Below are 16,443 nucleotides of genomic sequence, written 5' to 3'. Positions count from 1 at the left end.
GGCCTCATCTCATTTTGTAGCTTATCCACCTCTTTGTGTAAAAGAGACCAAATTTCTGCAGCAGCCAATCAGAGCAGCCTCACCCCATAGAACCTTCCTGAGAGAAGCTCAGAGCCTCAGATTTTCGTAGCCGTTGTATATAGCTATCCATCAAGATCAGAAGAGTGAGCTTTCCCAGGGGAGGCGGGTGGGCGCATGGGAATCTATGAAAGTTACCAATACTGGGGAACCAAAGTTACAGGTAAGTAACTTGTTTTCTTGCCCCAGTATTGGAACTTTCATAGATTCCCATGCTTTGTATCAGAGTAACTAGCAGTAAAGAAAAACATATTTTGTCATACCTAAACCTGAAAATGTGATACATCCCTGTAAAAACAGTATAACACATAGGATCATGAAATATGACAATAATGCAGTATACAAAATATGCCAAGGAAGGCGGGATAGAAAGGAAAGCTCACCGACTTATTGGAAAAGGTTCCTCAGGACTGCTTGGCCCACTGCTGCATCCTCCCTCACAGAAGAATCCAGACAATAGTGGCGGGTGAAGGTGTGGACACTGCTCCACGTAGCCGCCCTGCAAATGTCCTTGATAGGGACTCCTGCGAATAACGCCGCAGATGAAGCCATGGATCTGGTAGAGTGAGCACGAACTGCTCGCTGCAGAGGTTTCCCAGCCGCCTGGTGACAAAATTGTATAGCACTGGAAATCCAACGGGAAATACAAGCCTTCGAAACAGCACCACCCTTGCGTGGAGCACTGAAGGAGACAAAGAGCTGTGAAGATTTCCTGAACTGCTTCGTTCGCTCCAGATAGAATTTCAGGCATCTGTGAATGTCCAGAGAGTGCAGAGTTCTTTCCGCAGGTGAAGAAGGTTTTGGAAAAAATGGTTTCAAGACCACGGGTTCATTTAGGTGGAATTCCGAAGGAACTTTCGGGATAAATTTAGGATTTGTCCGTAGAATCAGCACATTATTCTTAAACTGGAGAAAAGGTTCCTCAATCGTGAAAGCCTGTAACTCGCTTACTCTACGAGCCGATGTCAGGGCCAAGAGAAGAGCCACTTTCCAGGAAAGAAACTTAAGGTCAGACTTATGCACAGGTTCAAAAGGGGCTTTCATGAGGGATGACAGAACCAGATTCAAGTGCCAGGTTGGAGGAGGTGGCCGAACTGGAGGAAAAACCCTGAACAAACCTTTCAGGAACTGTTTGACAATCCTAGCCGACCATAGGGAAGGCCCTGAAGATGAACGTCTGAATCTAGAGATGGCTGCCAGATGGACTTTTATCGACGATGGAGCCAATCCCGATTTTGCCAGCGAAAGGAGGTAAGGCAAGAGCTTGTGTGGAGAAGAAGTATACGGGTGTAAACCTTCCTTCTGGCACCAAACACAGAATCTCTTCCATTTGGCTCGATAGGTCTTGTTGGTACTAGGGGCCCGAGCCTGAGCTAGAATGTCTCTACATTCACTTGGGAGATCTAATCCCTGGAACTCTCTGAACTCAGGAGCCACGCTGTCAATCGCAGGGACTTCAAGTCCGGATGTAGAACCTGACCGTGAGACATTGTTAGCAAAGTTGGAATAGGCTGAAGGAGAACTGGCTGGTCCTGGGAGAGGAGAAGAAGCTCCGAGTACCAAACTTGTCTGGGCCATGCTGGAGCGATCAAAATCATCCTGCACGGTTCCACCTTGAGTTTGCTGACCAACTTCGGAATCAGTGGAATGGGAGGAAAAGCGTAAACAAAGGCGCCTGACCAGGCAATCAAAAGCGCATTCCCCAAGGATTCCCGATGGTGAACCCTGCTTGCGAAGGACAGGCATTTGGCGTTCTGGGGAGTCGCAAACAGGTCGATTGATGGTGTCCCCCATCGAGCAAAGAGATCCTCCAGAACGGTCTGATCCAGTTCCCACTCGTGAGAGACTGTCCTCTGACGGCTCAAAGCGTCCGCCCTGACATTGAGCGTCCCCGCTAGATGTTCCGCCGAAAGGGCGACGTTGTTCTGTATCAACCAATTCCATATCGTTTGGGCTTCCTTGGAGAGGGTGGAGGATCTTGTGCCACCCTGTTTGTTTATGTAGTGCATGGCTGTAGTGTTGTCCGTACGAACCAGCACTGTCCTGTTTTGAATCCTCGGAAGAAAAGCTTGAAGAGCCAAGCGGATCGCGAGAAGTTCCAGGAGGTTGATATGGAACTTGCGTTGCACTGGACTCCAGTGACCGCTGACCTTCAGCTCCTGGAGGACCGCTCCCCATCCTTCCATGGAAGCATCCGTTGTTACAATCAGGGGAGATGGAGGAATGAGGAACGATAAACCCTTGGAAAGATTGTCTTTTTCCAGCCACCAGCCGCCTGCTTTTCTCATTTCTTTGGTAACGACAACCTTGTCGTCGAAGGATCCTGTGACTTGCCGCCACTGCCTGTCCAGTTGCTCTTGTAGTGGACGCATCCTGAGCCTGCAGTGCGGAACTAAAGGAATGCAAGATGAAATCGATCCGAGAAGTGATTTGTACTTGCGAACTGTCAGTGTCTTTCGAGATTGGAGAAGACGAGCTGAACACATTAGTTTGGTCTGGCGCTCCTCCGATGGAAGGGCTAAGCAACTGTCCGTGTTCAGGATGGCACCCAGGAACCTTGTTGACCTGGATGGGTATAAAACCGATTTCTCCCTGTTGAGGCGAAGACCTAGCCGCTCGAACAGATCCTTGCACGTCCGGACTGCACTGGACGCCTCTTGAACAGATGGAGCTTTCAGCAGCCAATCGTCCAGGTATGGAAACACCTGAATAGCTTGTTTTCTGAGAAAAGCTGCCACCGGAGCTAGAACCTTTGTGAAGATCCGTGGGGCGGACCGGAGACCAAATGGCAGTACCTTGAATTGAAAGTGACTCTTGCCCACTGTAAAGCGCAGATATTGCCTGTGAGCTGGATGGATAGGAACGTGGAAGTAGGCGTCCTCCAAATCGAGGGTCGCCATATAATCCCCCGGATTGAGCAGACGAAGGATGTCCTGAAGAGTGACCATCCTGAAGGACAACTTCACGAGATAAGTGTTGAGCTGCCGTAGATCTAAAATCGGACGCCACTTGTTCTTTGTCTTCCGAACCAGGAAGAACCTGGAATAGAACCCCTTTCCCTTTTGCGAAAGGGGTACAGGCTCTACTGCCCCCTTGGTGAAAAGTTGGTGGGCTTCGAGATGAAGGAGCCTGAGATGTTTCGGAATGAAGGCATCCGGCGCTCTTGTTGGAGGAAGGTCTTGAAACTCCAATGTGTGTCCTTCTCTGACAATCTGGAGGACCCACTGATCCGATGTAATAATTATCCTGTTGTGTAGGCAATGGGAAATCCTGCCCCCCACAGATATGAATGAAGGAACAGGAACAGTGGAAAGAGCCACCTGGCCGCTATTGTTTCCTGGTGTTGTCTCTCCTTTGCTGCCCCTGGCGTCCTCTAGGCTGCTGGCGAGAGAAAGAGCCCCTTTGAGTGTATTGTGGTTTATACGACTGGCTGGACTGAGATCCAGAGGAGTAGCGATTTTGATTACCTCCACGGTAAGACGAAAAGCCTCTTCCTCTAGCTCCTCTGAAGGGCACCTTACGATACTGCAATGTACCCAAGGACTTAGCTGTATCTGTGTCCTTTTTGATTCCCTGCAGGGCCTCATCAACGTGCTTGCCAAATAGCATCTCACCGTCATATGGCAGATCCAAGATCTTATTCTGTACCTCCTGCCTGAACCATGTGGCCTTTAACCACCCCTGGCGTCGCAGAACCGCCGAGCCAGCTAGTGCACGGAATGCGGTGGTTGCAATATCCATTGCCACATCAATGACTTCCGAAGAGGCCCGCTCCCCTTCGAGCAAAATCTTCTTCACATCTTCCTTAGACGAATCCTGCAGTTCGTCAACAAAAGGGGCCAGATCGCACCACATTTGTCGATCATAGCGTCCCAGAATCGCTAACGCATTGGCCGCCCGAACCAGGAGACTGGCCATAGCTGAAAACCTCTTGCCCACATTGTCTAGGCGCCTGCCCTCCTTATCTGGCGGCGTAGTCATCGGCGCAGAAGGATTCTTGGACTTGCTCTGGGCAGCCTGCGAAATGACCGAATCCGGTTTCGGTTGGCCAAGTAAACATGCTGGACTGCCATCCGGTGCCTTATACTTCTTTTCTAGTCTCGGAAGTACCGGGAGGACTGTAGCCGGATTATGCATAGCCTTCAAGCCCTCAGACCAGACATGCTCGATGATTGGAATGGACCTCACTGACTTCCTGAATGGTTCTTTAAAGTCATACAAAAAGCAATCCGATTGCACTGTGGTCACTGGGAGACCAAATCTTTTGGATGCCCTGTCCATTAAGTTGTGAAACCCTCCAACATCCGCTGGAGGCGAAGTAATATTATCCGGGTCGGTGTTGTCCGGATCCATAGGGTCAGTAGTATTCCATGGCGTCTGTTGATCCTGATCAGGATCCGCTTGCTGGTCTGCATCCGAAGACGCAGCATCATCATCATCAGTGTCCTGCACCTGCACTACCTCTTGAGGGCGCACTTCCAGCGCAGCGGCACGCTCTCTTGAGGGTAAAGAATGGTCTGCCACAGGACGCAATGTCTGAGGCGGAGGTGTCGTGGTGCGCACTTGTTGGCCTTCCGGAGGTGTCGGGAAACGTTGCTTGTAATCCCGCAACATAAGTTGTAAATCCGTCACTAAAGCGGATGGTATTGCCACCATACCCTCGGGTAACTGACGCATCGGTTGTTGTGGAGGCACCTGCCTGGAAGCAGTACATTCCTCCTCATAATAATGCTCTGGAGCATAGTGCTGTCGTTCCATCTGCTCCTCCTCAGAGCTAAACTCCTGCACCTTAACCTGGAGGTCAGAAGGGCTATAGGCCTGCCCAAATTCACTGAAAGTCTCTTCCTCAGAGTCATCCTCCAAAAGTAGTGTTGGTGGTAGCTTCTGAACCTGGCGAGGAGACGTCATCTCTGGCGTGATATGCTTTCTTTTCAACGAAAAAACATGTTTTCCCGCCAATTCCATCGTCGACGAGGTCGTCGTCGACGAGGCCCTCGTCGACGAGGCCGTCGTCGACGGGGAGGTCTTCTGTATCAGTGTCGACAGTGGAAGTGTAGACATAGAAACTGTCTTCGTCGACGAGGATAGTGTCGTCGACGAGGTGAAGCTCATCGTCGACGAAGGTGGAATCGTCGACGGGACCGTCGACGAGCTCGTCGTCATCAGCATGGCAACCGGCGTCGTCGATATCGTCGTCGTCGAAGTCGTCCTCGTCGACGACACCGCCGTCGACGGCAGCTTTGCAGACATTGTCGTCGACGTGGAGGTGGTCACCCTCGTCGACGACGAGCAGGATTCCGGAGCCTTGAAAGCAGTCGACGGTGTAGGCGTCGACGCAGCCATCGTCGACGAGCCCGTCGACGAGGCAACCTTGGTAGAGTTGTCCTTTTTAACACTCGTAGACGACGTACCTGGGAGTTTAGTCGTCGACGGTTTATGCTTCTTGTCTGAAGCCACCTCCTGAATCGGGGTTGAAGGTTTTTTGACCCCACGATCCTTCTCTGAGGAGGGCGAAGAGACTGTAGAAGCCTTTCTCACCTTTTTTGATGTCAGAAGTTCCTCAGGCTTACCCTGCCTCTCCTTTTCACCTCGGTGAGGAGATTTTTGGGCAGCCGGCCTGTCAGACCTATCAGAGGTCCCTGGTAAGGCCTTGTGTCGGGACTCGTCTGAAGCAGAAAGGGGGGACCTACCCCTCTTTTGAGACCTTCTGGATGACACCATAGACGAGGAGCCCTCACTGTCCGAAGAGATAATGTCCTTCCGGTCCTTCACCTTCTGAAGCCATGTGAGGAGACGTCCTTCTCTGTCCCTCTGGGTCTTGGCTGAGAAGGATCTGCAAATCGGACAGTCTAACGGTTTGTGGTCCGGATACAAACAGTAGATACAATCCTCATGTTTGTCCTCGACAAACAACCTCTTCTTAGAGCAGGTGGCACAGGCTCTAAAAAGGGCTTTCCTCTCCGACATGTTGAGAAAAAATCCAAGTAGTTGAAGAAAAAACTGAAGAAAACTGAGCAGAGCTCAATGGAGACTCCCTTGCACAACGTGCGGTAGAAAATCTGAGGCTCTGAGCTTCTCTCAGGAAGGTTCTATGGGGTGAGGCTGCTCTGATTGGCTGCTGCAGAAATTTGGTCTCTTTTACACAAAGAGGTGGATAAGCTACAAAATGAGATGAGGCCTAGGCCTATTTTTTCACTTTGTGCTTACTACTTTAGTTTTTTACTATTTACCGAGGCTCCCATTCCGACGACGGGGAATGATACAAAGCATGGGAATCTATGAAAGTTCCAATACTGGGGCAAACTGGTCTGCATTAATCATCACCAACAAACCCAGTGGAAACAAAGATTTATCTTTACGGACATTTAATCCAGAGATCGCAAATTGTATGAGAATATGTAGCAATCTTTGCACTGACTGAGTCGGATCTTTGAAATATATAAAAATATCACCTGTATAGGAGGGTACCGCGTGCTCCACCGCTCCCTACCCTTAACACATCCAGTCTCATGCATCTCCTGTTAGCACAACCTAGGGGCTCCACTGTCAGATTAAACAGCAAGGGTACCAAGACAAGTGCCATCTCTTGTGCTCCAGTGAAGTTGTTATTTTTCTGATATTAGTGTGGTTACCTTAACTTTCATCAGACAATGAGTATACAGCAATCTAATCCAACTGGCGAACTCTGGGCCAAAATTCATGGAATGTAATACCACTGTTGGGTATTCCAGGGACAGTGAGTCGAAAGCTTTTTCAGTCCAATGAAACCAAGACCAAGGGGCATATGTATGAAAATCCCCGTTTGCGATTCTCAAATAGCGATTTTTTGAGAATCGCTATTTGAGAATTGCAAAAAGGGATGTATGTAAAAAAAAAAAGCAATTTTTTAGCTTTTTCTTAGTTTTCCTTAATTGCGATTAGCAAATTGCGAAATCGCAATTAAGGAATACTTTTCCATTCATTTCTATGGGCCTGGGGGCCCTTAGGAATGAAAGTGAAGTCATTCTCAATTTGCGATTCGCAATTTGAGAATCGCAAATTGAGAATATTTTCAAGGATGCAAGGGTGTCATAAGGACACCCTGATGCACCCCTGAAATGAACATTTGTGCACATATAGCACCCATACATGCCCTAAGGGCATGTATGTGCGCCATATGCCACCTTCACAAATGCAATAAAGTGCATTTGTGAAAGAAATCGCAAATTACCACCAACTTGAAGTTGGTGGTAATTTGCGATTTCTTAAGGGGAAATCGCAAAAATTGAATGCTTGATGAATAGCATTTAAGGAATAGCAATTTGCGATTCCTTAAAGGCTTACGCAAAGTTAAGGAATTGCAAATTTTGCGATTCCTTAATATTGCGATGCGATTTCCCTACTACATAACGTTTTATAGTCATGCAGATCTTTGAATACTCTGAAGAGGAAAGCTGTGAGAGCCTTTGGCTTCGATTTAGACAGTATTCACTGCTTTCTTGATTCAGTAAACACAGCTTGCAATTTTTACTTTAACGAGTTACTCGATGTTTTATAAAACTCGACTTGGAGTCGCCTCATTTCCTAATGTTTACCTGTATTCAGTTTCTGTAGGAACAACTTTATTTTCTCTACGTAAAAGGGACCGTGACTGAATCTTTTCGAGTGTGCGTCAGGGTGGGCAGGGATGCCATAATGGGAAACTGTCTGATTCACTCAACATTTATCTCAGTGGGACACTTAAATTGCGCAGCTATTCAAAGAATACTTTATTTTTCTCCTTTTGTGTGAAATTGTTCTAGCCTCCTCAACTCTGACCATAACCACCGGTGGTATTGCGGTTTACCTCTTCAATAACAATGATAAAAGTTTATCCGGAGTATCTCTCTCAAACTGTAGTCTCCATCTGTACATTCTGCTCTGCTATTTCTCTAATATGTGTCTATTATTTGCAGCGGCGACTGGCATGTCCAGAGAGGGGTGGGGCAGGTGGGGGGAAAAAATGAAACATCAAATAAAATAAAACACTTATCTTCCTGCAACAAGGTGAAGTCCTTCATCGTCTTCTCTCCTCGAGGCAGGCTCCCGCGCCAATCCTGGCGCTGCTCTCAGCACCGTGATTGGAGTGAGCGGCCTCTGTTGGTGCTCCAGAGGGCATTGAATGCCTGCACTTACTGTCAACTCAGCTGTCTAAAGGAAGCTGGGCTGAGAGAGTGCGCATGTGTGGTTGGCCGTCGCCAGACGGCCGGTCAATGAGACAAGCACACTTTAAACAAGTGCAAACGACAGCCCACCCTCCTCCCTGCTGCTGCAATTCAGCAGAAGCCCCGCCCCTGTCCTGACACTGTTCGGGATGGGGTGACGAAAAATAAAATGGTAATGAATTTAACAATGTATTTTTCATCTTTGGGGCATTTCAGTGGGGCAAAGCTCCTCCGCTATAAAGGAGGAGACAACCCTGATTATTTGCAGCAGCCTCCTTATTTCCAGCCATTGTGTATAGTGGTAAGTCAAAGCTTCCCATTGGGGCTAGATCACCCTCCATTAAAATGGCATCTCTCTCAAGCTGCCTGAGTGTTGAAATGATCCCAGACATTGCCATGCCCCAGATCATCATCAAATTAAAACTATATTAATTACATGCTTAGATAATTATTTTAAAAAAACGATCTGGTATGTTTCATCATAACTCCAAAGGCCTGACACAGATTACTTTGGAAAAAGTAGAGAGACAGGTGGACAGAGCTACATAAGGCAAAATGATGAAAGTTCACATATACGACTGTTTGGTGCACTAAAACTGACATGCCCTGAAGAAGTTCTCTTGGCTTGTTGCCGTATTGAACGAAACGCGTTGGCTGCCTTTTTGTAAAATCATATTTGGATTTGAAAATAAAGGATTTAAAGGAAATATATAAAAAGATTAAAAAAGTGTTTTTTTGTTCAAGTGCACTGCTCTTTAAGAAAATATAGTCCCTAAGCTGTGTCATTGTTCCTCATCTTCACTCCCCCTAAAATGTTTGTTGACTAACTTAGCAGATCAAATCACCTGCCTTTTATAAAGATACAGAGCAGTAAAATATTTCAGCAGAAGAGTTGTGGAGGTGGAGGACTGAGTTAGATCAAGTCTAACAGCTAGTGGTAGACTCCCAGTGAACACATTTAGTGGCAAAAACTTCACCAGTAGGGAAGGGCACTGATTCAATCACCACAAATTGTAAGATAATGCCACTTCAAAGGAGACCCTTCCCATCTCCCAGAGAGAAGGCTCTACAAATGGCGAATTTTCTGTCTCCCTCTTGACTTACGTAAAATGTCCATTACATTGGCATGAGCAAAAAGTCTGGTAGCGAAACTCCACATTAGCTCCGAAGTTGCAACATTTGCAGGGCGCAGCTTTTTTTTCTGACAGTGAGCCACAGGCAGAACCAACCACACAGGGAGTTGAGGGTGGTGTCTGAATCTGCTCTCATGTGATGTGGTATCAAACTCTTAGTCCCCTCTAAAGTAACAAGTCAATGTTCCTTAGTGTGACAAAGAAAGCTCCGAATGATAAAAGGTTGTGAATCCAGGATACTCATCTAATCAGCCTTATTTATGTTTTATACGTTCCGACAAACAAAAAAGTGGGAACACATACTCCGTGCAATATCACATTAGCAAAGGGTGGCAGCTCCATTCAGGAGCTCCAACCAGACACAATCCTAGGTGGGCAAGCAAAGCCTAGACATTGGCTCGACATGGACTTACAACGCAAATATCACAGTTTTCTTGTAGAAATACATCACTAAAGACTTGTGTCTAGTTCACATAACAGACCAGATCTGTAAAGGACTTCAGGTGGCCGAAGGGGTACCACGTTATGGTCCATACATTTATGTATACATTAGAAAAAGTGTCCAGGTTTCTTTACATTTACTCATTTTAACTTTCACCAGCAGTGACTCTCTCCACGTCATGAATGTTTCACAGCTTTGACCACCAAACGGGAGCGGTGCTTGTTGAATTTCAAAATGTTACCCTTGTCACTAACAAAAACACAATGTCAACCTGCCGAAGAATGGATTGAATGAGGACATCCACCCTCTACTGGAATCCAAAATTCTTCACAAATCATTATTGTTTTTATTTGTAAATCTCACAATAGCGTACCATGTGTTAGTGACACATGAACTACATAAAAAACATTCTTGGCCAAAAGGTTCACTACACCACATGTGTGATAATGCACAGCTATCCATTTTGATACCAATTTCTCTTACATATGAAGCAAAAACTTGACAGATATGTATATGCGAGCAAAACGGATGTATGACGTTACTCCGCATACCGTTACAACTACCTACCATTACAACGCGAACATTACAACGCATACCATTACAACGCATAGCGCTTTGGGGTGCTGGATAGTGGTAAGTATAATTTACTATTCTAACTCCAGTCCCCGTGGACCCTAGGGAAGGTGTTGGATATTAAATTATACTTATTCCCTATCCTAGAGCGCCCCCCAGCGCAATGCGTTGTAATGGTATGCGTTGTAAAAGTCGCGTTGTAATGGTAGTGCGGAGTAAAAAATGCGTTGTAACAGGTGCATACCGAGCAAAACTGATAACTGTGAAGCGGCTGCAAAGCGTGGTTCTTTGAAGAAAGCTCAGAGTCCCAAATGCTGAGGTACAGGCTTTACTCAGGCAAGACATGGCTGAGAATGCATATCTGAATTGTAAAAGATGAATTCAGGATAATAAATAGCAACAGACAGTGCAATAAAGCAAATTCAAATTATAAGTCACTGAAGGGGTTCGTACATATTGACAATTTGCTGCACATTGAGCATTCTCAGAGAGGTAGGACACGTCTATTCATATTAAGAAGTTCAGATATGGCGGAGGAATCCGTATGAAACACAGTAGGGAGGAATACAAAGCTTCAGGGTGTCCTGGTTGAAAGATTTATGGCCCCAAAGCTATATTCTTCAGTGAGGAGAGTTCCACACAAAAAATTGAGTGCTCTTGGCCCTTCTGCATTTGGCTGTGACCGCAGCTGTTTTGCTGCACGGTTACTGGCCCTAGCCTCCTGTGAATCTATTATTGTTAAAACAATGGAATGTCCCTTATGTTGCCCGCTATGGACTGTGTCTATTGTTGTAAGTGCTGCAATGTTGATTGTGGTTGAACGCGTGAAACTGGATAAAAAAGGTTTTAAAAAAATACAAATAAAAAAACTGGACATCGCAATAACATTGATCCAGGGATTACATTATTGCAGGGGCCGAGACTGAGATAATCTACAAAGATCACTTCGAACTCTAAAAGTTATGAAAAACAGCAATTAATTTGGAGTTGAACCAAAGGATCGCAGACATGCTCCATCTCTAGAAGCGCTAACCCGAGGCTTGTAGAGTCAGTTGATAGCCCATAGTCAAGAAAACAATCTCTAAGGTTTCTGGGCTACCAACGACTGTGTCATCAGCCCGGACACGATTTGATATCTGCCACAAGCTCCTCACAAATATAATACCATTACAATGTCTCTAAAATAATCTCTACATGACCCTTAAGCTTCGATGTCACAAGCCACTGATTTTGAACCATTGACCATGGTTTGTGATGTAAGCTGATGCCTACTAATAGATATTGACCTTCAAGAGCAAAAATACCTAAGTGAGAGAACTTCTCACTGAGGAAAAAAACCTATTACACAGTACCTGCATCCTCCAACGCACAAACGAATGATTTTGTAAATACTGGACACCTGCTGTCTGCTTCGAACGGAGAACCTTCATTCCCGTTGTGAAATTGTACAGAATAAGGCACCCTCGACAAGCGCAATTACAATTTACCAGATTGTCATCTCTGTGTCTGTCTATTTAATGCACTTGACATACAGACCAGTGATTTTTATGCCCCAATTATACCAGGATGTAAAATACAGTTGGGGTACATCATTCTGTATATAACCTCTTACAATATTTTTATAGGGAGAGCAGTCGAATATACCAATCCTGAAGAAAGAACAAAGTACACGTTTGAGAAACTTTCAGAGAAGACTAAAATAGGAATGCCTAGTCCCCTTAAGTACCAGTTGCAGGGGAGCTGTGCCAAAGGAGAAAGCTAGCAGCTCACCTGCAGAGCAAATGTCACAACCTCCCGCCCACTCTGTAGCTATTTAAGTGTATGATGACCAAGATTATTCAGAGACATGTTAATCTACAAGAATGCACTAAACGAGGTAAAAGCAAACAAGGCTAAAATAAAAAGAACTGGAAATCTTAAATGTGCAAACTAATTTTATGATCCAATGTCAAAAGTTATACACTGTAAATCAGCAAGCCAAAAAAGTAAGGACACTAAGTGCTGTGACAGTCTAGCATATCTGCATCATCTTCCTCTAAATGTTTTAGGGAAATATGTAGGTAATTCACATTTTGCGATTCTTAAATAGCGATTTTAAAAGAATCGCTATTTGAGAATTGCAAAATGGAATGTAGGTAAAAATTCGCAATTTTTTAGCGAATCTCAAAAATTCCTTAATTGCGATTAGCAAATTGCGAATCGCAGTTAAGGAATGAGTGTACCATTCATTCCTAGAGGCCCATAGGAATGAATGGGGAACATTCTCAAATTGCGATTTTCTATGAGAAAATCGCAATTTGAGAATCGCAATTCCAAGAGTGCCAGGGTGTATAAAGGACACCTGTTGCACCCCTGGAATGTGCCTGTAAGTACATGTGGCACACATACTTGCCCTAAGGGCATGTCTGTGCGCCACATGGCACTTTGATTTGTTAAAAAAAAATCATTTTGAAAGAAAATCGCAAAATAGTATTTACTTGGAGTAGGTGGTATTTTGCAATTCCTTGAGCCCAAATCGCTATTTCTAAGGCACCCCTACATAGCATTTAAGGAATCGCAATTTTTGCGATTCCTTATTTTGCGATGTGGCACCTACATACCAAATCGCCATTTGCGAATTGCAAACGCCTACCTACATATGCCCCATCGTGTTAGCATTTGTTTTACTATTGAAGTTGGTGTTCAGTGACCCCAGTAGGCTCGGGCTCTTTGCCTGACCCGAATGCGAACTCAGGATCTAGCACTATCTGTGGCACTTGGTTGCTTCCCTTGTCAAGTAATATCATCGAAGCCATGAATTGTGCTTGAAAGTGCCTATGACACTCAAATAGGTCATGAATTACTACTACCCTTGAAAGAGCAAAATGGACCTTCCCTACACTTAGAACGTGCTTTTGACCAATACTGCAATCACATGCAGAGGTGGATATAACAGAGGCTGCATGCAAAAGAATCTGCGCAGCAGGCACACCCAGATCACACCTGCCTGCACCATGACTGGGTGCACGGCCTGCCCACTGCTCACCATCGTGTTGGGAAGGCACAACACCTTATGGTCGAGACACTACTAAAACACGTTCTCCTTCAATCCGGCACCAGCGTCCAGAGCCATCCACCATAACAAGGATTTAATGAAAAAGAGTGTGTGTCATAAACAGCTATGTGTCATAAACAGCTATTAGTCATGAACAACCAGCTACACAAACCCCACAAGACCAGTGCTTGATTTGTAATAAAGTTCTGGGTCCCAAAGTTTTTTTTAAGGAGGCCACCACCGGAATGTCGAAGGAAGGGGTTGCTGAATATAACGGCAGCATAGTTCCACTTCTTTCTTTCACAACCTTCCGCTTCTTTTTCAATATCTCGCTCTTGCAGGTTCTTTTCCATTCCTGCTCCATCCCTTTGTCACTGTTTTCTCACCTTTTATAAATCCTCCATTCTTTCTCCTACCCTTGGACAAAGTCTAACGATGAAAAATAAGCCCCCAAAATAGGGCACAACAATGTTGTTCCATCTGCAACCACTCTCACCACTTAAACATTGCACAAAAAACACAAGCAAAAGCCCTACTTGTGAATACCGGATCTTTAGTTAAACACACTACCTCCATTCATAGATATATGAAAGATTTCAATTTGGTCATACAGACAATAATGGCTTAATGACTCCAACACAGGCATTGGAGAGCTGAATTCATACCATATTTTCAAGTTGACCTCTTATTTTACATGCATGGTATGCAAATGTATCTTATTTAGATTTCCTGAAATTAAAGGATTAATTTGGCTCTGCTAGGCATACAATGGACAAGGATATCAGCAGCCTTCTGTACAAAACTGTGCTGCATAAGGACAACCATGGAATACAAAACACAGGCAATCATATTTGACCTGTGCTATGTATTTGATCACAGTTTCCATTTAGGGCAAACAACTTCACTGTTTGTACCTCAGATACAACTTTAGAAGACATCGACAGCTTCCTGAGAACAAAAATTGTACTCACCAGCACATTTAGTCCTTGTTTTGAGGGCTGGACCAGGAGATCCCGTTCCTCCTTCTCCCGGCCGTGTCAGCAGCACACTGATTTCATACTCAGTGTCTGGATCTAGATGTCCAATCTTGTAACTTGTAGAGTCCACTGGCTGTATGTCGTACCAGCTCCCTGTTGCAGTGCGGTACTCAACCTCCCTCTCGATTATAGGTCCATCTCCATTGATGGAGTTTGCATTTAGTTGTATCCATAAATACGTTGCCCCGACTGATGAAAGTTGTGGTGGTGCAATAGGGACGGGTGGTTCTATAAAGGAAGGGTACCATGGTTTTAGAAACACATTTTTTTAGGCAAGTATAAAAAATAATCGATTATGTGGATGTACCTCTGCACCTCTGAAAAAGTCATACATGTTTTTTTTAATTACATTACTTACACACACACATAGTTAATATGCACTTATAACATTGTCAACAGTACTAACATTTCGACAAGGGTATTACACTTCAGAGAGGATTCTGACTTATGCTCAGTTATCTAAAAAGTCACACAAATATGACCCATAAGGCTTCATCATTAACAGTTGGAAACATTTACTATTGGTTCGTCAGTATAAATTCAAACATCTTGATGGAAAATTCAGCCATGTACAAGGCTCAACTTCTCAACCCTGTCCTTGAGATTTGAGGAGAACTTCCTAGGAATTCGAAAATATCTGGAAACCCATCTATCGCCTCAACATATGACCAGTCAAATCAGGACTAGACACCAAACCCTCAATTTAGCTCCATCATCAGAACTGCATTCCTCTTGTATTCTGACAGATGCCAAAGATGGGCTCTACTCCAAAGAACTCATTCCAAGTCCTATCCATCTAGCTGTATTTCTACCACTGCTCGTGATCTAAGATCATCATTGACAGATTACTCATAGAGCAGAATTCGGGACAATTTTCCTTGTTTATCTTTGGACATACAGAGCATTGGATTGGCTCACGTGGTTTGTATCTTGCTACTCATTCGCACCACTCACCTTGGTGCTCTGAGATACCATAAACCCACTGAGCTCCACATTACAAAACACATGAAGACACCAATATCAAGTTTTAAACAATATATTCAGTCTATTCATAAAATAGTAACTTTTTATATGGTACTTACTGCAACAGTTTTGCCCCTTTACAGCGCTGTCAATAGCAGGGGTTAATGCATACCAAACGAACTTGCACTCGATCTCAGACGGATAAATTACGGATTTGGACTCACAGAGATTAGTACATTGCACTGAATGCACAAATGAAAACAAGAATCTCCTTCACAACATCATATTTTTGTTACAATATGTAATGATGCTACACATAAAATGAGCTTATGTTCATGTTAACACTTCTAAGCACTCCAACCTAAAAATAGGAAGTTAGCTACACATTTGAGTACTCGGTAGATCCTACAAGAACTTCCAGTCCAACACAGGTTTTAATTTTCTTACATACTCATGTGTAGGGGTAAACAACATTTCAATCAGAAATGATGTGAAAAAGAACACTCCTCTTTGGGCATAAGGCACTCAATGGATTTAGTAGTTTACTTAAACTAACATGGATAAGCGAGTAAGGGACAACGCACTGCTTTGTCTCTTTAATTTCCTTAACAAATAAACATATGACATATCAAAAAAAAACATAAGTTAGACTTGGACTTCGGGTTAGTATTAATATATTTTACAATATGTAGTTGAAGAACTGAAACCGAATGTGTACCATGGTTGGTTCACAAGCAGGAGGAGATAGTTTTTCAAAGTTGTTTTGGAGTCCTGCAAAGAGGTATTGATGGAGAATGGAAGTGAGATCCAGAGTAAAGGTCCTAACAAATGGAAGGACCGGTGCATGGCAGCCACTCGAGGTGGCCTGGATGAATTTAGTAAGTGCAGATTTGCATATCAAAGGAGCATGTGGGGCATATCTTTTGAAGATATGAGAGGTAGTTTGGAGAGGTGCCATTATTAGCTTTTTAAAAAGACTTTTTATAACCGGAGGCAGAAA

General features: G+C 44.5%; 1 protein-coding gene across 1 annotated transcript in view; it reads right to left on the bottom strand.

Moving 5' to 3' along the window:
• Window positions 1-16,443, bottom strand: part of PTPRM (protein tyrosine phosphatase receptor type M) — a 1,525,420-nt gene that overhangs the window by 904,810 nt on the left and 604,167 nt on the right. Inside the window, exon 7 of the mRNA XM_086967355.1 lies at window positions 14,415-14,708. Within this exon, the coding sequence (XP_086823481.1) occupies window positions 14,415-14,708 (294 nt within the window). The remainder of the gene's footprint in view (window positions 1-14,414; window positions 14,709-16,443) is intronic.

The sequence above is a fragment of the Lissotriton vulgaris genome, chromosome 4_1, assembly GCF_964263255.1.
Source record: "Lissotriton vulgaris chromosome 4_1, aLisVul1.2, whole genome shotgun sequence".
NCBI classification, from domain to species: Eukaryota; Metazoa; Chordata; class Amphibia; order Caudata; family Salamandridae; genus Lissotriton; species Lissotriton vulgaris.
Note: the sequence above shows the minus strand (reverse complement) of the source record. Positions and strands in the feature narration are given on the sequence as shown.